Genomic DNA, 24,360 nt, shown 5'->3' with positions numbered 1-24,360 from the left:
ACTTAAATTTCCCATAGCTAGGCCATTAAGAAAGGTGATCCGGCCGGGCGCTGTGGCTCACGCCTGTAATCCTAGCTCTTGGGAGGCCGAGGCGGGCGGATTGCTCAAGGTCAGGAGTTCAAAACCAGCCTGAGCAAGAGCGAGACCCCGTCTCTACTATAAATAGAAAGAAATTAATTGGCCAACTGATATATATATATATAAAAAAGTAGCCGGGCATGGTGGCGCATGCCTGTAGTCCCAGCTACTCGGGAGGCTGAGGCAGGAGGATCGCTTGAGCCCAGGAGATTGAGGTTGCTGTGAGCTAGGCTGACGCCACGGCACTCACTCTAGCCTGGACAACAAAGTGAGACTCTGTCTCAAAAAAAAAAAAAAAAAACAGAAAGGTGATCCAACCATTTCCATACAGGTACCCTAAACATAACCCCTACAAATGAAAAAAGATAAAAATGTAAATGAGGGGCTCTCACAGAAAATACAATGTTCCTAGAAAACTTGGCAAATTCAGCAGTGGTTAACCAAGGTCTGCTCTTGGTATTATAATGGTCAAGGTCACCTGAAGATACAATGGCATGCTCATTTCCTAGTCGTCCTCACCCATGATTGCCCAGGGAGGTCACTCAAGAGGAATCATTTTGTTCTCATCCCTCTTCTACTCATGAGAATGTGCCTGAAAATCATCTTTTTCTGTTCCCACCCCCAACCCCCACAAGGGCCTCAGAATTAGCATCTAGGAGAAAGGCACACGTCTGCTGTGCGGCCACCGTGCCAATGCAGAGACACAAGTGCATCTTCGGGCTTTGCAGCAGAGCCTCAGAAACAAGGTAAAGGCGAAAGAGGTGTAAGGCACAGAATACCCCCACTACTATCAAGTCATCCGGGAACAGGAAGGAGGGATGTTCACCAAGGTCCCTGAGAAGGGAGGCTCCATGAAAGCAGGAGAATGAGGGCAAACTGCTCCTGCGGAGCCAGCAGTGCGGGACGTGGAGCCACCTGCCAGAGACGCAGGTGCAGGTGCAGGGTGAGACAGAGCTTTCTCAGTAGGCAGGACAGAGGCAGGCAGGGACCAATTCAGGGGGCACCAAGATGCCCAAGGAGCCTCCAACTAAGGGGCGAGGGGGTTCAGAGATGATGCCCCCACTGTTTGCCCTCTTTAGAATATCAGGGTTGGACCAACAAAAAGAACAAGGAAGCACTCCAAAGCTGAAGGCCAGGGGAAAGAGAGAACAGGCACTGGCTTCCTGCACCCCGTCTCTGTCCGCAGGCTTCTGCTGGCTGACAGTCTGTATCCGTCACAGACTGGACAGGGTCCCTCCTAGCTCGGCTCGCCTGCTGAGGCTCCGGCTGACAGTGGGGCAATTTCTACGTCGAAGCGGGTCCGTGGGGCTGGGAGTTGGTGGCAGATGCAGGTCCTACTACTGCTCAGAGTCCACATTTCAGGACGATGTGGTAGCCGTCGTTGCTCTCGGCTGCAAGAGAGAAACACCAGCACATTTCACAGGGAGAAAGGCACAGCACCACAGTACTGGGGAGTCCGGAAAGGCGTGGTATTAGGGCGTCAGCAGAAATTGCAAAAATGAGGCTGCATAAAGCAACGTGTGAGACAGAAGCAGGGATTTCAACACATGCCTTGGCAGCCGCTTTGCTTAGCTTCTTTTTGACAATAGCGTAGCCCAAGGCCCAAGGATGAAAGGACCTACAGCCGAGGAGGCTCTGGACAACTGTGGTCCTTGGGCTGTTGCGGCCCCAGGCCCCTAAAGGCACTTGTTGGCTAGATCCACAGAACACGGGGGAATGGCCTGGTCATGGTTCAGGGTCCATGACCCAGACAGAGGACTTTTGTTCTGACACACCCCCCATGCATCCTCCCAGCCCTCAGGAAGGACTTGGTCTTTCTCTACCTTTCGTAAATAAACTCGTGTCCTGGCCCGCGAGCTCTTTCTCAGCAGTGCAAGCAGGCTGATGCCCTCTTAGGACAGGCCCCCGTCCCACCCCCACTCTGCCTGCAGACTCCGCTGCATCCCAGGTTTGATCTTCCCGGACACCTCCAGGAAAACGCAGATGCACCTTGCTTCTACTCGGCACTGAGTTCGTGGAGAACAAATTGCCTGGCCCAGGGTTTCCCTTTCAGAAGTGACTTTGGGGCCAGTCTCACTAGTTCTGGTATTTCTGGGGCTAGGTTTCACAGAAAGTTTGTGTCCTCTTTTTCCCAAAGGCTTTTCCCAGGTAAGCATTCCCGGGAGGGGCCCCACCACGCAGGCAGGCCCCCTTCACCCACCTGGCTCCCCCCCCAGTACCCCAACGGACCGGACCTGGCTCACATGCTTCTTTTTTTTCTTTTTAATAATTTTTCCTTTTTAAGAGACAGGATCTCACTCTGTCACCCACATTGGAGTGCAGTCACACCATCGCAGCTCACTGTAACCCCAAACTCCTGGGCTTAAGCAATCCTCTCACCTCAGCCTCCCGAGGAGCTAGGACTTTAGGTGCACAAACCACACCTAACTGATTTTTTAAAACATTTTGTAGAGATGGGGTCTTGCTATGTTGCCCAGACTGGTCTTGAACTCCTAGGCTCAAGCGATCCTCCTGCTCTGGCTTCCCAAAGTGCTGGGATGACAGGCGTGGGCCACCACACCCAACCCACATGCTTCAATTAAATAAGAAAGTGGGTGGGGAGTGGGAGATAGAGGCAGGCTCTTTACCTTTTAATGTGCTGAGGACAAAACAAGATTCGTCTTGGAAATTCTGCACCATCTGCAAGGGAAAAGAGAGGACATGTTCCCTCAACCATGCGTTCAAAATCTGGGAAGGCTCAGTCAGCTGCACAGGGCGGCAGGAACAGCCCTGCCAGGGTCTACCGATGCAGGCACACGGCTCTGCTACAACATTCGCTGAAGAAATGGCAGGGCAGGATCAATGTGGGACACGATTGCAATTTTACGTAACAGAAACCTGAAGGTGAAGATGGAAAGCGGCCTGGAAGGGAATCAAGATGTGACCATTTAATACAGGACTGCAGTCTTTATTTGTGCAGGTTTTGCTTTCTCTTAGTCTTTTTTTTTTTTTTTTTTTTTTGAGACAGAGTCTCACTTTGTTGCCTGGGCTAGAGTGCTGTGGCGTCAGCCTAGCTCACAGCAACCTCAAACTCCTGGGCTCAAGCGATCCTCCTGCCTCAGCCTCCCGAGTACCTGGGACTATAGGCATGCGCCACAATGCCCGGCTAATTTTTTCTATATATTTTAGCTGGCCAATTAATTTCTTTGTATTTTTAGTAGAGATGGGGTCTCGCTCTTGCTCAGGCTGGTTTTGAACTCCTGACCTAGAGCGATCCACCCGCCTCGGCCTCCCAGAGTGCTAGGATTACAGGCGTGAGCCACCGCGCCCGGCCTCCCAGAGTGCTAAGATTACAGGAGTGAGCCACCACGCCCGGCCTGCTTTTTCTTAGTCTGCCTTCCAATCCCCATAATGGAGACATTATAAGAATGTCTGTGGGCAACAGATAAAAGAAAAAAACTAAATAAAATGTTTTTCATAACACAAACCTTGGTAATTAGTACACCTACACATCAGGTCCCACCAGGACAAAATAGGAAGGAGAGCTCCCTCCCCACGTCTATATTTGAGGAAGGAAACAGGATTTCTCAGGAGCCACCTCTCCAGAGCTGTAATTTTGATTAACTACCCAGTGACCTTGGACAAGTCAACCTTTTTTTCCTTTTTGTCTCCCTGGACCCATCTGTAAAATGTGGTTGTTTGAATGATAAAAATATAACCAGGAAGGCCGGGCGTGGTGGCTCACGCCTGTAATCCTAGCACTCTGGGAGGCCGAGGAGGGAGAATCGCTCAAGGTCAGGAGTTCGAAACCAACCTGAGCAAGAGTGAGACCCTGTCTCTACTAAAAATACAAAGAAATTAATTGGCCAACTAAAAATATATAGAAAAAATTAGCCTGGCATGGTGACTCATGCCTGTAGTCCCAGGTACTCGGGAGGCTGAGGCAGGAGGATTGCTTGAGCCCCAGAGTTTGAGGTTGCTGTGAGCTAGGCTGATACCATGGCACTCTAGCCCAGGCAACAAAGTGAGACTCTGTCTCAAAAAAAAAAAAAAAAAAAAAAAAATATATATATATAAAACCAGGATATAACAACGGGAATCAGCTTCCACAACTGGTGGGGGTGTAAATCTTTAGAGAACTGCCCACATGGCCTAGTAAAGATGACCACACACATGCCCCCACAAGGCTCGTGGCCCAGATAAACTCCTGCATGTGTGCACGCAAAGATGTGCACATGAACAGTTCGAGTGGTACTGCCTGCGCTAACACACAACTCCCATCAACAGCAGAAGCATGAACTAGTCATGATCTAATCGTGTTCTACTCCGAGGTGCCAACCAGCTCCATGTGGTACTCAACATGCAGGAATCTCAAAACTGTAATGTGGAATGAATTCTTTCATTCTTTCAATCTTCTGAAAGTCACAGAAGAATATACCATTATTCCACTCATATAAAGTTTTAAAATAGGCAAAAATAAACAATATATTGAGGAAGAACAGGGAATAATTAGTACAAAATGCAGATTAGCAGGTGGGGGGATTATGAACATATACAAGCCACAAAAGGGCTTCTAACGTAACATTCTAGTCATTTGAGTGCAGGTACATGGGTACTTTAATGATTTATTAAATTGCACAAATAAGTTTTATATATTCTTTCCACATGTGTACTATATTTCACAAAATAGATTTAAAGACTATTAAAATATATATATATATATATAAACATACACACAATACACATACTGACCAGCAATATGCAGTAGCAAAATCCCTTTCCAAATGTAAAAAACACCATGCACATTTTATTGCCTGCCCTGGATTACTGCCTCAAATCTTACAAATCCATCCACCTGTCAAGCCCTGCCCCTCCCCGAGGGACCTAATGATGCGTGAAGTACATTTATTCTATACTGCTGGCCTGCTCCATCTAGGGCTCTTGGCAGCCCGGCCACTTGGGCATGTGAAGCCCTAAGCAGAGCCCACACTGGCTTAATCAGTAACTCCCTTGTTTAATTAAGTGCCCCTGCACCCCAGGGGCCAGCTCCGTGGCTGGCCAGGCTGCCTCCAGGGCTCCGGCAATTAAGAACCAAAGGTTTCCAACTGATTCAGGGTTAAGAGGCAAGGAGACTTTGGGGAATAAGAATTGCCTACTTTAGCCTAGGTGCCATTTCAGTTCTGTTCTCTGCTCCACTTGCTTAACTGCCTACTCTGGAGGGCACAGGGCAAGCCAGGCAAGAAACTTCCTCCAGGGACCCATGAAATGGCAAGGCTTCCCCACATTCTTGGCTTTTGTCTTCACGAAAAGAAAGTGTGTTTTGCTATGCAAAGTGACAAGCCTGCCATGCCACTACAGTGCCCACTGCTCAGGGCACGTTCACCTTCCTGGCTACTCAAAGTAAGCTCTCAGGTCAGGAACCGTGAGCTTCATTTTCCCCTTATCTGTAACGTGGGGTGGAAAAAAAAAAGAGCTTCATTAGATTTGAATGGAATGATACAAAAGGAATTCTGAAATGGTGACAAAAATAGCAAGCTGCATGTCAATTGTACCGCTGGATCTTTGCTGTGTGTATTTAAAACCCACACCTGCACGCAGTAGGGCACGCACAGACGTGAGCACAGAAAGTTACCTGGCAGAATCACAACCTGCTATAAATTCCTCTAGGAGAAAGAGTGGGGAAGATGAGGGGTTTGAACATTTGCCTTGTGCTCCTCTATATTGCCTAACTTCTTACACTAATTATGAACTACTTTTTAAATTAAAAACGAAGGAAAAGTCCACCTTGCCGCCTTCCATGATTGAGATGAAGTGCTCGTGAACATTAAAGGGCTCTGGCAGTTGTAATGACAAGTGGCAATAGGATTATTACTAATAATGACGACTTATGAAATACACAGACCCTTAAAAGCCTTACCTTTTACACATCCCCCAATCTAAAAAGATCTCTCCACCGCTGGCTCCCCAAAATAACAAGTGCCCAGCACAAGCACGTCAATGACAAGATCCACTGCTTATGCAGCGTCTTCTGGTACCTGATGCTCTGTTCTTATTTTATCCTTACTGCAACCTGATGGGTATATTCATCCCCATTATGCAGATGGGGAAACTGAGGCACAGAAAGGTTAAGTAAATTTCCCCAACATGGCTCTCAGCTAGGAGGCAGTTCTAGGTAGGGACATGAGCACAATTCTACAGCCCACATTTTCTCTACTTTTACCAGCCACCATTCTTGTACACAATTTTCCGTATAATCCTCACCAAAGAGGATTTTGGAATTCCCGGAACTGACTTAGGGTCTGCTGGGGCCTGAGCTGGGGGTTCAGGGTCCCTCCCCTGCTCCCACCAGCACAGCTTCAAGTTTAAAGGCTTCAGTTCAGGAGGGGCTGAATACCCTGCAGGCAGAGTACTGGAGTTCCCACCAGGGCTCCACCCCGTGCCAAACGTGCAGAGGCAATTACTCAGCCTCTCTGTGCCTCAGTTTCCTACAGCACCCACCTCCTACGGAGGCAGCCAGAACTAAAGGATTTGCTATGCGTGCTTACAACAGTGGCCAGGACATACATCAATGGTGGCACGTGTTACTACTATTACCAGGAGGAAGGAGTCCAGGGCAGAGCAAACCGAAAACCTCTGTTCTACAATGGACAAGGAATGTCTAAACTTGAGAGCAACCCTGTTCAATAACCCTCCCCTTGGCCGTGAGTGGGACAGGCCCAGGAAGCCCGTGGCACCCTTATCACTCCAGAGGCCTCTGCTCTCCTCTCCCCGAAGCCACAGCCTTTCCGTCACCCCCAACCCACTTGGCCTCTCCCGGGGGCCTGCGCCCACGTTAGGGGAGTGCCCTCCCTGCCCGTCTGGGGCAGGGCGGAGTCTGTGCTTCTGGCTCCTGCATGGCATCCAGCCAAGGGAGGGGTGACGAGTGGCTACTCGGCAGGACAGCCATTCAGACCGAGACAGCCACAGCAGCCGAGAGCAGGTGGCACGTAGATAAACCTGTCCATCCCCACCAAGCCCCAGGAGTGTGTTTCTGTTGCAGGGGTTCTATGCCCCTCGGCAGCGCCGGCCGGGCAGCAGCCCTCACCTCGTTGCTCACCACCACGTGGATGCCCGTGGGGCCCTGCCGGTACACTCGCTGGATGTGCTGGGGAGAGATGCTGTACAGGTTGGCGATCTTCTCGATCAGCTCCAAGGTGGTCAGCTCCTCCAGGAAGATGGCGTGGTACACTGGGGAAGGGGGGACAAGGCCTGCTTTCTGAGTGGCCACGAAATCAGCACGAGCCTGCCCACGCCCCTCCACCCACCCTGAGAACGCAGTGAGTCTGCAAAGGATGCTTGTGCCCAGGGCCGGTCTGCAGGGCCAGGCTGTGACGCCCGGGACGCTCACGGGAACATAGAGATGCCAGCCTCGTGCCAGACCCACTGACACCCATCTGGCAGTGCAGGGGCGCCTGGCGCCTCTGACAGTAGCCAGATGTGCACCCACACGGGAAAATCCTGTGTCCCTTTTGCACTCTTTCCACTGTTGGTAGTGCTATTGGATGGCCTCACGTGGCCAAGAGTGACATTAAGGATAAGTGGTCTTCACCCTTTCCCATAAAAAATCCCACACTCGGTTCAAGCACTGACCCCCGGGGAGAAGGGGACACCAGGGGGCACAGCTTTGTCAGCAAGCTGGAGACAACGGCAACACTGACGCTGGAAACCTGCCTTAGATGCTGCCTGCGCCAGCCAGGCAGAAGGACCAGGGTGGCTTACCCAAGTTCCAGGGACCCCGAGTTCCTCAAAAGCAAATGCAATTAGATCAAATGAGAGGTTCCCAAACTTCCCCTCAACTAAGGCAGCTTGTTCAGACAAACCCGACTGGAGGCGCAGTATTCTAAGAGCTGCTCACAGGGTGGCCCCCTCCGAAGAGGGCAGCAGAGGCCACCGGGACCCAGCCGCACACCAGACCCCAGGACTCCACATGGGCCGACCGCGGTCAGAAGTGGCTACCGGGCGACACTCCTCCCAGCACTCGAGGCAGGTGCGGATCCCCAGCCCCTTCTCTAAGGCTCCCTTTGGTGACAGAATTCTAACTGTGCTTCTCTTTGCAACTTTTCAGAGCCAGTTCCATCGTCTCCTGATCCTAGTCCCAGCATGCCGCAGGCTGCGGCGGGATCCCAGGCGGGCACCCGTCTCCCCTGCCTCTGCCGCCCAGTGACAATGGTGCCAGAGTAATCAGAGGGCGCAGGGTGGCCGGCGCCCCGCAGAGCTCGCCCCACGCCTCCTCCGTCAGGAGTCCCAGGAGCCGTGTAAGGAAACAAGAGGCCTCAGAGCGGCGACCCTGGGCGCTAATCCCGACTCTGCCGCTCAATAGAAGCAAGACCCAGGACGGTCCCGACGCCTTCCCGGGCCCTGGGATGTGCACCTGGCAGCGCCCGCACGGCAGGGCCGCCACGAGGGCAAACCCACGCTGCATGTGGACTCCAGGGGACCGGCCGTCCCTTACAGGGGAGGCCTGCACATTTGCTGGAGGCCAGGCTGCGGGGCCGACGTCTGGTCCCGGCTCTGCCCCGACTCACCACACAGGCCGCTGTCCCCGCTGCCCTCCCGCTTCTGCTGCAGCGGCACTCGGTTCTGCTCCAGCTCCTGGCACACGTAAATGGTCATCTTTGGCCTCACGTTCCTGGAGGGGGGAGAAGAAATAGAAAGCAGGTGTGGGGAACCAAGTGCTGTTGTTCCAGAATGTTCCAGGGTGGAAACAGTGGTGGGCAGAGCTTGGGGAGGAAGCTCCCCACTGTGGTGGGGACGGGAAACACCGGTCATGGTTGGGGGGCTGCCTAGAAGCCAAGGGCTGGGCCCTTGCCTGCTCGCAACCCGCCGAGGGGTGCTCTGCCCAGAACATACATCTCAAGACAGCAGGCGTTTCCCAGGCGGTAAGTAGAGCAAACACTGTCTCCGGCTTCCTGTGCGCCAGGCGCTGTTCTCAGAACTGTGCACGCACATCTCACGTCACCTCGCACATCCTGCGAGGGAGCTGGGACAACCGCCCTCCCCTCAGATGAGGGAACTGGGGCTCACGGTTTCCCCCACTGCACAGCACAGAAGAGGCAGATCTGGGGTTCAACGCCAAGCACTCTCTCTCACTGAGCTGTGTGTGGCTGCTAAAATTTAAATTCACCAAAGTTAAATGAAATTTAAAGCTCAGTTTGTCCATCACATCAGCCTCGGTCCAAGTCTCTGCAGCCACTAGTGGCCAGTGGCTCCTGTAGTGTCGCTCGGCTGCGGACCACTGCCACCGTGGCGGGAAGGTCTACAGGGTGGCACTGCTCCGGCGTCTGCCCTGGAACCGCTACAAGATGCCAACTGACCCGCCCCCATCCATGGCTGTCCAGGAAGAAGGCAGCTCGGGGCCCAGAGCAAACAGGTACGGGGCTGAGATCCAGAGGCCAAGACTCCCATAAAAACAAAAAGAGGAAGTGGCTTCCAGGCAGGGGTTGCACTGGCTGCAACTCCCGAGTTGCGTCTCACTCCCCTGCGGCAGCCTACGGCCCTCTCCCCACACTCCTCCTACACTCGCAGCCACACTGCAGGAAGGGCTCTGCCCAGGGACCCATCCCCACCAGCCAGCCCACCCTCGCCCAAGAGGCTGAGGTCGGGGCTTCCTGCCCTGACGCGGCTAGGCAGTGTCCTCCGGCCAGCTTCCCAGAGAATCCCACACCCACCTGCCTTTGATGGCATTGAAGAGCCGGATCCCATCTGCAGGACCACAGACCTGCACCAGGTCATCTCGGGACATCTTCAGCAAGTCAGCACCTAGGCAGGACAGCCTGTTGGTTTCATGGGACTGGAGGAGGGACTCCACCCCCTGCAGATCCCGCACTGCGGGCGGGGGTGGGGAAGAGCCAGCCTCACCCTCTGTGGGCACCAGACATCCCACGGACAGAGAAACGGCGAAAAGCTAAACGATACCAGATGGTCACAGCCCAGGAGACATCGGTGCTCACAAGAGCGAGCAGAACAGAAGCCAACAGGCGCTCACTGCCTGTTCCCACCCCCCACCGCTTTACTCTGTATGGACGTATGATGTGTGCGTAGATTTCGTCAGCCCGTGGCACTGGCTACGTGTGCATCTCTCTATACACAAGTACATGGTTGCTGGATGCTGACAATCCGAATACACCTGAACCCAGCACGCAGACCAAGAGGCAGAACGTCAGCCTCCCATAGGCCCATCCTGCGTCACTCCCCTCCACCTCTGGGGACGCCATCCTGCTGTCCTGCAGTGCAGACGAGCCTTGCGTGTTCTCTGAAGTTTGTGCACATGGACTTGAACGGCAGGCATTCTTCCAGGGCCGGCTTCCCTCCCTCCAGGTCACGTGTCAGGGTTTATTCATGCTGAATGTAGTTACAGGCTGTGCACGCCCATTGCTATCACTCACTCACTGCGTGAATATACCACAATCCACGTACCCGCTCTCACGGATGGGCCGTGGGGGAGTGTCCAGGCTGGGGCTGTTACGAGCAGGTTCTGTGAACATTCTCAACCCTGTCTGTGGTCAGTACATGCGTACGTGTCTGCCGGCTCTACCCCAAGAGCACTGCTGGGCCCTGGGCCCACGTGTGTTTGTCTCCGGCAGACACAGCCTAAGCGTCTCCCATGGTGCAGCATCCCCATGTATGAGGACTGGCTCCTGCTAAAGGACACAGGATGGCACTGCCTCATGGCGACAGAGGAGAACAGTGGGGTAAGAGGTGAGCATGAGGAAGACCCCTTTTCTCAAAGCCCAGAGGTGCCCAGAGCCTGAGGCCACGTGGACTGTCCAAGGTTCAGGTGTGACATCGGCCTGTGCTGAGAACCTGCCCGCAGCCACAGCTCCCACCCCTTCCTCCTGCTGCAGCAAGACGGTTTGAGACACAATCCTGCAGGCACAATGGCTCCCTCTCCATTGGGAGTAAATGCCAAAGTCCTCCCACTGTTCTCCCAAGGCCCCGACCAGTCCGTGCCCCTCAGGACCTCTCTGACCCCATCTCCTCCCCGGGGCCACCCCACCCCAACCCCCAGGGTCCTCCACTCTACAGCCACCCAGGCAGGTGCCCACCTTACGGCTGACCACCCTCCCGAAGAAGGCAGCCCACCCTCTTCCCCGGAGCCCCGACCCCACCACAGATGGTCTCGGCACCGAGGTGGGTGATCTATGTGTCTGCACCGACTCAAAGCCGCACGGCCCTTGGGCAGAGTCACTGTCCGCCCTCCTCGTACCCTCCCCCAACAGAGGCCCTTGGCGGGCCGCGCCGGCAGGTGAAGGATGGTGTTCCCCTTCCGCTGCCACAGGTGTCCTCGGGAATGCCCCTCTAGCTGTGGACACACCTGCACGCTGTCACTCGGGATTGACTGTACTTGGTGGCCAGGCCCACTGCTCAGTTCATCTCACCGAGGGCCTACCAGGGCTTCAAAACCCTTTTAAAGAAGGAAGAAGCAGTTTTCCTTGTGACTTCACCTCACTCTCCCAGGTTGTGGCCTTGGAGACAGCCTGACGAGCAGTATTTCCGTAGGAAAAGGGCAAAGAAGCCCTGCATTGCCCTGCTTGGCGAGGGGGACACTTCCTGGGCAGACCAGAGCCCACCCCCCGCCACCAGTGAGAGGACCCAGACAGTCCCCCTAAGGCCACCTTCTGGGGGCAGCATCCCGAGCACCTGGCACAGGGTCAGCCCACGTGGGCGAGTGAACCCACATGCCCTGGTCTCCTGCACAAACCGCTGCCCCCAGCGGTCAACAGCAAGTCCTGGAGGGTGGCCGGCCTTCCTGAGTGTCCCCAACATGCTCGTGGGTTTCAGGCACAACTCAGAGTCACTCACCGGAGAAGCTGGCGAAGAGACGGCAGAACTGCGAGAACCTGTTGCGGTGCAGCCACTGCTGGGCGTCCTGGATGGAGGCGGACGGGAGCAGGTGCTGCGGGCAGAGAGGGGAGGCCGTGAGACGCGGCTCGGCGCCCCCGGGGCCACCAGCCAGAGAGCCCGGTGCGCACTTACGTCACTGCCCACAGGCAGGGCCTCCACCGGGTGGGTCGGGGAGTTGTTGCTGCAAAGGAAAAGGAAGAGGTGGTGAGGACAGCGAGAGAGCTCCGAGGGACGTGCCAGGGGTCCTGTCACCTGCCTGGCACTTTCACTTCTGGCCAGGCACGGGGCTTGTTTTAAATGAGATGGGTGCTCAAGAATTCGACGTAAGCAGGAGCCAACGTCCAATCCCCCGAAGTCCCTAGTGAGCACTCCAGTGTGGACAGGAGGCTCTGACAGGCACACTGTCCCAGCCAATGACAGTCCTCTTCACCAAGCTCTGACCCACGGAAGCCCTCGTCAGAACTCCCTCCCACTCGGTCCCACCCACCCAGCCCAAGGGAAGGGGAGGACACGGGCACCCAGGCTGCCCTACCAGCGACTTGGCACCCAGAAGGCTGCAGCCAGACCAAAGGGCCACCGACCACACGCTTTTCTGTGACGTGACAGGACGGGGTGAAAGCCCAGGGCACTGCTCTGCAGCGAATGAGCACCCAGAGTTGGGCGTCCACACATGAGGAGAAACACCGCCCTGGTTCTTCCCAGAAGGGAGGCGTGCAGCCTTCCGCAAGGGCCTTCTCAGGGAGCAGGCGCAGACGTGAACGCCGGGGTTTCAGGAGAAAGACACGCTCCGAACGGCCCTCCCGCATGGACGGCGGTGACGGCCGCACACCAGTGGGAGCGTAAAGCCGCCACCTGAACGCTTAAAAACGGCCAAAGTGGCGGAGTCTGTGTCATGCAGAGTTTGCCAGAGGGGAAGAAGAGAGCCTCTTCTCAGGGATGGCCCAGCAGGGCCGTCATCGGTCATTGGCATCGAACGTCTCCGGGTGGGGAGCGCTGCTCGCACTCCTCGCCCCACGCGGAGCTCACTCCCCTTCCGTAGCAGGGAGGCGGGCCCAGGGAGCTCCAGCACAGGGAGCTCCAGGAGGTCGCCCCTAAGAGGTACAGATCAAGGCGAGGCCTGCCCGAATCTAACTGTGACACTCGTCTCTGTCTACACCCTCCGCCGCAGGAGGACTCTTCACTTCGGTGAGGTCAAGTTCACAGACAACCTCACGGTCGCATTGGAAACGTTCTCTGTAAGCACGGGCTCCGAGGAACCTGCCGCAGGAACGGGCTCCCCTCTGGCCTGCCCGCACCTCTGCCCCTGGCCCGGCGATGCCCTGCAGCCCGAGACAGGCAGAAAACGGCCTGAAGCTCCTGTCCGGCCACCACCATGCCATCTGCAGAGCTTGGCGGGCAGCAATGAGGCCAGCTTGCTACAAGCCCTGAAACCAGGGACCGGGAGGCCCTAACCAGACCCCTTCCACTCAGCAAATTTACACAGCAGCTGGACAAAGAACCGGGAAGACCCCCAGCCACCAGGGCCACACAGCAGCTGTTCTCTAAGGCTCCGCTGTGGGAAGAGCTGTTCTGCAGCAGAGCGTGCCCGGGGCAGTCTTAGGTGGCTGTCCTGAAGCACCCTCAGGCCAGTCTCGGTCTTACTGGGTAAGTTCCGGGCTGCTGTCCCACCACACAACGTTTATAGAAGTGTTTCCAAGCACAAAAAGCTGGGCAAATGCTAAAAGTGGTTGTGACTGCAACAGCCGCTGGCCACTCTGGGACCCAAACAGATGCCAAACAGAAAGGAGAGAAGGCACAGAGAAGAAAGTCGAGAACGGAACCTAAACTGTCTTCATTCCAGGGAACCAAAGGGCGAAGGCGGGACGTACCCTTCCCCGAGGCTGAAGCTGTTTGGAGAGCCATTGTAGCTGGGGGACGGGGCGCTGTTCACCTGGTAGGCCATGTCGGGCCACGGAGAGCACTGTGAAGAGAGCACAAGGTCCTCAGATGAGCTGGGGTCTGCAGAGGCACTGACCGTGCTCCCCAGGCCCTCCCACGCAAGCACCCGCCGACGTCAGCACCCGAGACCCTGACCTGCCAACAGACAGCACGAGTCACCCGGCACCCACGGCAAGCACAGCCAGGCGGGGTACCGGGGCCACAACGAGAAAACCAAATATGGCAGAGAAGACACCTAACATTCAGTAAGCAAGGTGCCAAACACGTCTCTCACGTGATTTGTGGGTCCACGAGAAAAGGGAGGAAAAAACAAAACAGGCTAGTTGCTCAGAAGCAGCCTTTCTTGGTACAGACAAATGTGTGTAAATGTGTGTTACAGGAAGCACGGGATGGACCCCAGGCTGGGGAGCACAGCAAGACCCTTCTCAAAAAATAAAATAAAACAATAAAATAAAAACTAAAAGAACCACCCTGGGCTATTTGGAAAAAGAACCCGCCGACAGGGTAGAAGGACTCGCACAATTCACAAGAGCAGCTTCCCTAGGAACCGTGCGTGTGCTTGTTACACGGGGGAACCCTGCTGCGGCCACAGGACACAGAACAGGACAGACGTGATCCTTGCCCTCAGAAAGCTTCTGGTGCAGACGCCGCAAATGAGAACACACTGGAGTCGCCAGAGAAAGCACAGGCACACGGGGCTTGCCGGCTGCGGCCGTCAGCGGACAAGGTATTCACGTCTTCCCGCCCTGCCGTGAGGCCGCTTCAGAGAGGGCCGACTGGAAGCATTCCTGAAGATTTACTGTCGCCCACGCAACCACAGGGCTGGTAAATATTAACCGTGCTGGGAGCGTGGGCTGGAATGTGCCGGCGCTAATCCCACAGCCTGCGTAGGGCGCTGGTGTGCTGGCAGAAGGGGCGGCTGGCACCTCGCAAGGTCCCGGCCAGGGTGGTGGCGTTGTCCTCAACTACACGGCGCTGTGACCAGGGCTCAGACAGACACCGCATGAGGCTCGCCGGGACTCTCCTTCCAGGGGAGTTAGGAGAGGCATGGAGAGGTTGAGGGCGATCCCAGAAGACAAAGGTGTCACTGGGTGGGGGAACACGTGACCCGCGCAAGCATGAACGAGGCATGGGAAGGGGCTGTTCCAGGTTCTAATCCGTAGCACAGGCCTGCGCGTCCTGCCACCCTGCGCTGGCCGAGGGCGGGGCAGGGCTGTCCCACACCAGGGCTCCCTGGCCGCAGGCATCCTCAGTCAGGCAGCACGCATCTGTCTGAGCCACAGAATTAGCTCTGATACTGGCTGTATATGGCTTATTACACACACACACACGCACACGTATGTACACACACACACGCACACACACACACACACACCTGCACGCAGCAGCTCGTCAGCTGAGCCCAGGCCGCTGTTCTCTCAGACGCCCCATGCCTGCCTCACCCCGACACAGCCTCACCCCACCATGGCCAGCAGGGGCCTTCCCCGTGCTCACACGGCCGCCGAGTGAGCCCAATCACTCAGTGCACAAACGCCACCACCACCAGTGGGCCCCACGCAGAGCACGGTGGGGAACAGTCACTCAAAAACATCAGCCGGCCGCGACCCACGTCGGGAAGAGGAGGAGCTGTGACGGGGAGCGCCTCGCAGTCGCCCTGGGCACGGGAGGCTGGGGCAGGCTGGCGACACTGTCGGTTAAGAGAAAATGCGTTCCAACATCTACTCAAACAACTACACAGCAGGGGCCAGACCCAGCGACCCCACCCTGAGAACGGAGACCTGCAGATTCTTCCCACGCACAGACCTCCACACGCACAGCGATTCGCTGCGCCCATGTCCGAAATCACGAGAGCCCAGGAACAACCACGCGTCCACCAACAGGCCGTCGCACGTGGACGCTATGCAGCCGGTAAGGAAGTAGAATGCTTTTTAGGAATGCCGAGATAAGGTGCAAAACCACGTGTCTATGTACACGGTTGGTGCACAAAAGCAGGCTTCGTACACAGAGACAGTCGGGACAGACACACAAGGAGCCAGAGACACCGGCCACCCTTGGAGAAACTGCGAGGTTAGGACGGCGCTGCGAGGAACATTTCTGCTGCATGCTTTCTTGCACCTTATGAATTCTGAGCCACATGAATATATTACCTATTCAGAAAGACAAAAATAACCTAATTTTGAAAAGCACAAACGCATTCCAAAGCAGCGGAGGGCTCGAAGTTATTTCTGAAACACCTCCCCAGTCTCCGGGAAAAACACGAGCTCCAGACGCTGGGAACCGCCACAACTGGATGGGCGCGCTCAGAAGCCTCACCCAAAACGGGCAGCTTTCCAAGAATCCAAACCAACAGCCCTGTCCCTGGTGGAAGGCCCTGGAGCTCCGTCCCCGGCACGCGGCCAGCTCACCTCTGTGAGGATGGTGGTTTCGTAGGACGGCTGGTATTTCTCCTTTTCCTGGGCTGTTCTTTTCTCCATCTTCTCGCGGTCGGTCTTCTGTTTCCGGTCAGCTCCCTTTGGCTGCAGGAGCAGAACACGGGGTACGATTAGTCCAAGTTGACAAAAGCAGCTGCAGAGGAGGACCCGACAGGAAGCCTGAGCAGCGGCCCGAGGCCTGCACGCTCTCTACCTGCGCCAGGGCCCAGCAGCGCGGGTGGGATCTCGCAGACGGCACTGCACCTCTCCCTCCCGGGCTGCAAGCCCGTGGTCCTGCCAGGAATTCAGAGCCTGCTCACGTGGAAATGCTGGGAAAAGATCCTTACTGATGGCCACCTGCTTATGCCAAGCAACACTGGGAGCCACGACGCATTCCTTGGGCTACCCACGGAGAGCAGAGGGAAGAGGAAGCAGTAGGGGCTGCTGGTTGGGTTTGGGCTACACCTGCAGGCTGAGACATCCTGCCGTGAGCTGAAGGTAGCCCTGCCCCGGCTCTTAGGGCCCGTGCCAAGCTCCCAGCTTACACTCCTTGTGCAGGTGGTGTCTCCGTCCTCACACGGCCCAGGTACAGAGAGAGAGGCCACCAATGCTGGTGCCCTGCAAACCTGAGCGACTCACAAACGGTGTGCAGGCTTCACAGCCACTACTGTTCCCCTCGTTTAGACTGAGAACCTGAGGCTGAAGCGATTCAACAGGACTGGAGAAGACCCAGGTAAGAGTTCCAGGTGTGCAGCACCAAGGGCTGGCCCCGCAGGCCCCATTCTGGGGACCTTCTGGACCTCACTGTGTCATCTCCTGAGTGAGCAAATGAGCAAATGGCCTAGCTGACGAGCTCAGATACAGACTCCCAGCAGCTCTAGAACCGACCACACATGAGGGGTGGGCAATAAAAAGGCAGTGCAAACTCAACGGCACTTTCCTCAGACTATACAGCCCTGGGCTCCCGGCTCAAGGGTTCCCAGGGACCGTCCCTCAGGGCAGTCCCTGCCCCGGAGGGAGGCAGAGCTTCAGGGGCTCACAGGGAGACGGAACGTCAGATCCACTGTTCAGTGCGAGAGTAAGGCCAGGGCCAGGGTAGACACCGGGACCTTGGACATGTGACCTGGCCTCCTGACTCCACCTCTGGCTCCTGTCCCTCGAGAGGCCCCTCCTCCCTGCCCAGGGGCTACAGGAAAGGTGGGGTTACAGCCAGAGGCCAAGTCCATGCAGGCCTGCAGGGAGCCCTGGGGTCAGAGAGGAGCCTGCCTGCCTTTCCTTGCAGAGACTCTGGAACCCCACACAGAGCCCCAGAGTGCAACCCCGGCAAGCCAGGGATCCCAGGGACTGGAGTGGCCAGCAAAGGAGGGTGACCGACGGTTTGGCTCAGTCGGCCTGGCTCATGCACAACCGTCTCATCTGCTCCTGTGGATGGGGCGGGTGGATGGGTAGACACGCCTCCTCAGGCATCCTGAGCAGTCAGTTTCAGGTGACTAGGGGCTCCTGCACCCCAGCCCCCGGCAGGAGAGGCCAGGGCCTTCCCAGGGCCCTCAGGCAAGGCAGCTTCCAGTCCGAGTCCCCAGGCAATGCCTGGGGTGTGTGAGGAGCCTGGTGGGCACAACCCTACCTGCTGAGCATCCAACACAGGTGTGGAGAGGGGCCTCGGGAAGGACACGGCGCTCCATGGGGCAGAGACCCCCCATTCCTCTCTCTCCTGCTGCCCAGCGTGGCGCCTCTTTCCCACAGCGCACACCGTGACAGCAGAAGAATGAAACTGGCTCCCTGGGAGGACGTGAACTGCCACCGGAGGGAGCACAGATGTGGTCTGTGCACCAGGGGAGTGGGGTGACCAGAGCGACGGAAGATCCACAGGCCAAGCAGAGACCACCAGCGCAGTCGTGGAGATGTCGGGGGCGGGGGACCAAGAGCACCGGATTCCAGATTGGGCAGAAAGGCCGGAGGCCACAGAGCCTACCACACGAGTGGGCGTGGTCAGCAGAATAATGGTCCCCAAAGACGGCCACGCCCTAACGCCCAGGGCCTGTCAGCACACAACCTTACATGGAAAATGGGGAAGTAAGGTTTCAGATGGAATTAAGATTGCTGAGTGACACCATTAAAATAGAAAGCCTATCCTGGATTATCGGGTGGGCCCAGTGTAATCACAGAGAGAGGGGGGCAGGGGAGCGGGTCAGGGCGGGCCACAGGAGAAGGGCGCAGCTGGCTTTGAAGATGGGGACGGGTCCCTGAGCCAAGGAACGGGCTGACCTCTAGAAGCCAGAAAAGACAAAGAAACACAGCCTCCCCGGAAGCCCCTGGGGAGGAATGTAGCCCCCCACTGACACTGTCAGCCCAGCGAGACCCATTTCAGACTTGTGCCCACCAGGACCTCGAGATGATAAATGTGCGCGGTTTTACATCACTAAATCTGCAGGCATCTGTCACAGTGGCAACAGGGTACAAAGCACAAATGCAGTAGAGATTCCTGCCACTGCTTCGAAACCCCAGAGTGGGTGTCGGAAGGCGCTACCGCTCTGGCAGGCAAGACCCATTCCCACCACTTCTGCCTCCCCACCCGGTTGGCGTGTCACTAAGTGACGTCCCGATCCACAGAGCCTGGCCAGGACCTCAGAATCCTTTGTCCACGGTCCTTGGGCAGCAGGTCCTACCCTGCAGAGGACACCAGCAGCCCGGCTGTGTGGTCTCCCACGCGCGGACACTGTCAACTTCCCCTTCTTGTTTCCACATCCAACCCAAGCCTGGGCCTTACGCAGGCCGGCGCCTGAAATCTGGGGGTGATCAGCACGCACCCAGCTTTCCCTCTAGCAAGGCTCTATCTGAAGCGACTTTCTCTGGGGTCTCCAGTGCCAGCCGAGGAAACGTTTCCAGCCGATTCCAAGTCACTTGAATGTGTAAGAAGGGGATGACAGGACAGGCACTGGGGCTGGCCACTCAAGGCGATCCCTGCCAAAAAGTGGACCCGGTCCCTCTCCAGATGCCCGCTGGAGTCGCGCAGGCTGGCGGGGCCTGCGGGGACGGGGCCTGCGGGGGCGCGGCCGCTCTCACGCCCTCAGAATGGTGCTGGCTCTGCTGCGCCCTCCCCCTCTCCCCGGGGCCACCATCTTCAGGAAATAATCCGTCCAGACTGAGGAGATGGACAACAGCATCAGGTGACTGCAGGGAGTGAAGCAAGAAAGGAAAAGGGAGGAGGTGCCCCTGGAAATCTGCTCCCACAGGGAGCCGCTGCAGAGAGAACACGAGCACAGGCCCTCACCAGGAAGGCCCAGGGCCAGGCCCCAGCACGGAGGGCCTCCTGACTCGGTTTTTAATCTGGATGTGAGCACCCGTGGGCAATTATAAAGTACTCGGAAAAAATAAAAATCCCCCAAAATGTACAAATCCAATCATTCTTACAAAGTAGAGCCAAGGACTGACAAGCATGATGCCAACGCCTCTGCCAAACTCTGGGCAGGTGCCTCAGGTGAGACGACGTCCCCAGCAGGGCAGGGGCAGGCCGTCACCCCCAGACGCGCGGCTCGTGCTCACGAGAAGTCCAGGGGAGCCCTGTGCTAAGGGACACCGTGCTCCCTGCCATGCCTCCGAGAGGAGTCGCAAAGGTCACGGCGGGTGGTATGACCGCAGGCCGGGTGAGGGGCGGGTGGCGCATGCGAGGCCGTCCTACCTTGAACACCTTGATCTGGCAGCTGGCCGAGTGCAAGTGCTCCGTGTACTCTCCATTCTCGTTCTGCTTAAACGTGTCGATCTGCACGCGGAAAGGCACGCCCTTCTCGCCCCCATGCTTCCTGGGGGTGAATTCCGTGCTGATGCAGTGCACCTAGGAGAGAGACGGGCAGTTGTGTTGGCTCCTCTCCACGCGCGGGTGTCCTGCCCTGCCTTGTCGGTGCAGGCCTGCCTCGACCTCCCGCTCTCCCCGACGCTCCACCTACTCCCCAGGCCCATGGCCTCCCCGTTCCCCGGCCCAAGAGACAGCTCCCCCACCCCTGTCCCCCTACTGTCCTCGCCACTGCTCCAGGCCACTCACCCCAACAGCCCCACCCTCGCCCCGCACCCCAAGACCTCTCCCTCGTGAGTCCTACAGACGTCAGTGCAGGGGCCACAGGGGCACCCTGACCACTCTCTCATGTCCTGGTGTCCCAGTTACTTGGCCCAGGCTGGAAGCACAGCTAGAATACTGGAAGGATTTCTGTATTTCTGGTAAGTACCTGCCACAAGGAAGGTACTCAGAATATACCTATTGTTATAATGCTGTAATAATATAATTCAATACATAATGCTGTAATTATGTAAAATGAAAAGATTGCTAACTTTTCTTGAGTGATTCCGGTGGACCAGGCACTGTGTTAATGGCTTCATATTCATTATCTGATTTATAAAATAGGTGGGAAAAACTAAGAGGCTCAAAAATATTCATTCAATAATAGAAACTGGAAAAACATGGGGAAAATTTTACTTTCAAATTATTTATGCTAAGAAGTAACTTATTTTTTAAAAGCTTATATAACCAGGTGCAGTGGTTTGAGGCCAGAAGTTCATGACCAGCCTGAGCAAGAGTGAGACCCCATCTCTACCAAAAATTTAAAAAATTAGCCAGGTGTCGTGGCACAAGCCTATAGTCCCAGCTACTGAGGCTGGGACAGGAGGATCACTTGAGCACAGAACTTTGAGGTTGTAGTGAGCTATGATGGTACCAGTGTTCTCTAGCTGGGGCAACAGAACCAGATTCTGTGTTAAAACACACACACACACACACACACACACACACACACACACACACACAAAACCAGCTTATATATTGTGTAAGCCAAACCCAAACAGAATTCTAAAACCCTCCAAAGTCCTTTCCCCAGCCCCACGGACAAGCAGCCCTGTGACTCTGAGTCACACTCACACCCTCTCTTCTGCAGTTTCCTTCCCTGAGACAGGGACCAGGAGCCCAGTCAGGCCCTTTTGAACGGGTTAGTTTTGAGAAACTGCAAGCTGGACACCCCGAAGCCCAGCTTGCCCGTAAGGCGAGCTTCCTCCCGCTTACCTGAATGAACGCAGACGCTCTCTTGGCAGGGTCCCACAAAAATTCCACTGCGTTAAGCTGGGTCGGGCTGGCCCTGGGGTCCAAGATACCAACAGACAGTGGAATATCTGCATACACACACACACACAAAAGGGCAACTGTTAGCCTCTCCCAAGTATTTAGGGAAAGACCCCTGTCACAGGTCCAAATTCCTTCACCCCAATCTGAAATGCCAAAAGCTCTGAAAACCAAGTTGTGCGTAACTCATTTGGCAGAAAGCCCTACAGGAATCACCATGAGGCTCTCAATGGTCTTTTTCCCATTTTGTGCGAACGTCATTTTTACCTCACTGCAGGAGTGTTGCTGGGCTTGACTGCAGGTTGGCGGTGTTCCCTGACACTATGGGTATGTGTGCCTAGCGTCGTTTAGCCTCTGAATTCCAAACCCATCTGACCCCAAGGGCTATAGATAAATGAATGAGCTGGTACCTGGGCCCCCACAATTCCATTTCTGTTGCCCATCTATCTTTATGATGCTAACGCTTCCTTTCACCATTTATCAAAATCCTTTGTCTCCATCCTTCCGCACAGCCTTCCTGGAACTGCCTGACAGCAGGTCTTTGAACTCCACAGGCCTTTCCCACTGACAGACAGAGCTCCCTGAGGACAGGCGCCAGTGGCAAGGCCATCTCCGCCAGCTCCCACAGGGCAGGAGTGTGATAGGTTCAGATGGCGTCCAAGGAGCGCAGCGTGGCCTGGGGGCCTTGCCCGGCCAGGAGACTCACCAATGTCCAGGATCCGGTCTCCGGGCCGGCTCCACCGCCAGCCTTCCAGCTGCTGGTGCTCGGTGTACTGCAGCCGGCGGTCATGGAAAACCACGCGGATGATGCTCTGGGGAGGGACGGCCAGTGGGGAACAGCTGAGCATGAGGCCACGAGGAGCCCAAGAGGAACACGCCTCCATCCTCGAGCCCACTCGCCAAGGCCCCTCCTCCTGGAGTTTCCATCCCCATTTTCGGGCTCCACATACTGCTGCCTCCCAGAACCCCAGCAGCACCACCAACAATAACAGGGATGACTACCGGCTTCCCCAGGAGTAAGCGTTTTACAGACATTGCTAATTCATTAACCCTTCTGTGCAGATGAGCAAACCAAGCTGAGAAAAGTACAGTGAGTGGCAAAGCCAGGCTTGAGTCTGAGCCTGTGCAACCCAGAGCCTGTCCCACACGCCCAGGCCACTCTGGCTCTCGGTCCAATGCCCACCTGGACGGTATGCTCCAGAGACGGGAACAGGGGCTGCCTCTCACTGATGAGGGCCGAGCCGAACCCTGCCTCTCCCTCTGAAGCCTTCCCCCACCTCCCAGCCACTCCCCAGCAAGCCCAGGTACGCTGACCCCAGCCAAGCCCCCCACGGCCAGAGCAGCCCGAGGCTTACCTTGACATACTTTGTGTTCAGATCTTGAAAGTCTCCCAGCTTCCGGTTCTCCAGCAGTCGGATTTCATAGGACTGACCTGCATGGGGATCAACGGTACATTTTCCATTTGAATGTTTCCATTTGGGGCTATCTGGGGCTCCCCAGCTGGCGGGCTTCTCAACACCCGCAGTGCCCACCCAGGCCTCAGGGCCAAGGAGCAAAGCAGAGAAGAGAGTCCATGGCCAGGCGAGCCCACTCTCTGGACTGACAGCCAGTTTGTCCACCAGCCTGGCCGGGCCTAGGACACTCCAGGCAACACGCCATGCAGGCAACACTGCCATGTGAGCCCTCCAGAGACAGCACCTCTACAATTCTCAAAGAAACAGAATCCAGGAAAATACAGTTAGCATGAAAATTACGGAACACAAATTCCTATGTCTTTACAAGCCTCCATGCACACACTTGGACGGAGAACACAGCTACTTAAATTCACATTATAGAGTAAATAAATGACCATACCCTTCCTGAGCGCAGGCTTAAAGGAACGAAGACGCCTGTTAAACATTGTCTCTAATGGCATTAGAAAAGCATTTCCCTAGTTAAAAGAATTCCATCTATTTGAAAGGGTGTGGGGGTTCTGTTCAGTGACATATAACCAGCACAAGCTGGTTACGGAATACAAATGGAAGAAAGATTCATCCATAATAACAAAAAAAAACCTTTAAAAAGTATCTATGAATAAGCTGAAGAACACCACACACATTTTGTCGAAAGATAAAACACGGCTTGAATAAACAGGATAATACACCACGTTCCTGGGAGGAAGATACAACACGTGTATCACACGATGCCAGTGTTTCCCAACTTAAATTCTAAACACAACTCTAAAACATTCTAGTGCGTGTCACAATTTAATAAAGGATGTTTTACAAATAAAAGAATAAATGATTTAATAACTGGTACTGGTAAATCTAATTTGCTTTTCAAATTTTTTATTTTAAATAATTATAGATCCCTACAAGAAGTTACAAACACAGCGCATCCAAGTCCCGAGGACCCTCCTGCACCATCGCCCAGTCGTGGCATCTGAGGCAACTACTACTGCAGGTCACCAAACCAGGGAGCTGACCCAGCACGGTGGAATCCACAGCGCTGTGGCCTCACTCGGATTTCCCTGGCTGTCCCGCTCTCTCTGCATGCTTGTGTGTATATAGGGCTACGAAATCTTATTACATGGAGAGGCCAGCTATTTTCTCAAAGTGCAGATACCTCATGGCAATATCAAAACAAGTTATCGCTGGATTAAAAAGTCAATTTCTTAAGGGGTGGGGGGGAAGGAGGGAGATGTTGGTCAGAGGAAACAAATTTCAGTTACACGAGGAATAAGTTCAAGAGATCTATTGTACAACAAGGTGACTATAGTTAATGATAATGTGCTTGTTCTTGAAATCTGCTAAGAGATGTTTTCTCAGTACAAAAAAATGGTAACTATGTGAGGTAATACATATATTAGCTCAATTTAGCCATTCTGTATTCATATTTCAAAATGTAAAGTGTATGCATATTTCAAAACACCATGTTGTATGTGATAAATATATACAATTTTATTTGTTAATTTTTTTTAAAAAGTCA

At 55.2% G+C, this 24,360-nt stretch overlaps 1 protein-coding gene across 2 annotated transcripts in view; it reads right to left on the bottom strand.

Annotated features, from left to right (window-relative positions):
• Nucleotides 1–386: 386 nt before the first annotated feature.
• The window catches only part of TFCP2L1 (transcription factor CP2 like 1), a 50,326-nt gene continuing 26,352 nt past the window's right edge, over nt 387–24,360 (bottom strand). The window contains exons 3-15 of one of the 2 annotated variants that reach the window (XM_020288535.2): nt 22,749–22,825; nt 22,100–22,205; nt 21,337–21,443; nt 19,969–20,121; nt 16,284–16,394; nt 13,809–13,900; nt 12,073–12,121; nt 11,899–11,992; nt 9,765–9,855; nt 8,622–8,725; nt 7,142–7,284; nt 2,706–2,757; nt 387–1,469 (exon numbers count right to left, since the gene is read on the bottom strand). In XM_020288535.2, coding sequence (XP_020144124.1) covers nt 1,423–1,469; nt 2,706–2,757; nt 7,142–7,284; nt 8,622–8,725; nt 9,765–9,855; nt 11,899–11,992; nt 12,073–12,121; nt 13,809–13,900; nt 16,284–16,394; nt 19,969–20,121; nt 21,337–21,443; nt 22,100–22,205; nt 22,749–22,825 — 1,226 coding nt within the window. In that variant the 3' untranslated portion in view covers nt 387–1,422. Of the gene's footprint in view, nt 1,470–2,705; nt 2,758–7,141; nt 7,285–8,621; nt 8,726–9,764; nt 9,856–11,898; nt 11,993–12,072; nt 12,122–13,808; nt 13,901–16,283; nt 16,395–19,968; nt 20,122–21,336; nt 21,444–22,099; nt 22,206–22,748; nt 23,670–24,360 lie in introns of those variants that run through there. The other variant, XM_076005465.1, reaches the window with a different exon arrangement.

Source organism: Microcebus murinus, chromosome 8 (assembly GCF_040939455.1).
Source record: "Microcebus murinus isolate Inina chromosome 8, M.murinus_Inina_mat1.0, whole genome shotgun sequence".
Lineage (NCBI taxonomy): Eukaryota > Metazoa > Chordata > Mammalia > Primates > Cheirogaleidae > Microcebus > Microcebus murinus.
This window is presented reverse-complemented; position numbering and strand designations above follow the sequence as displayed.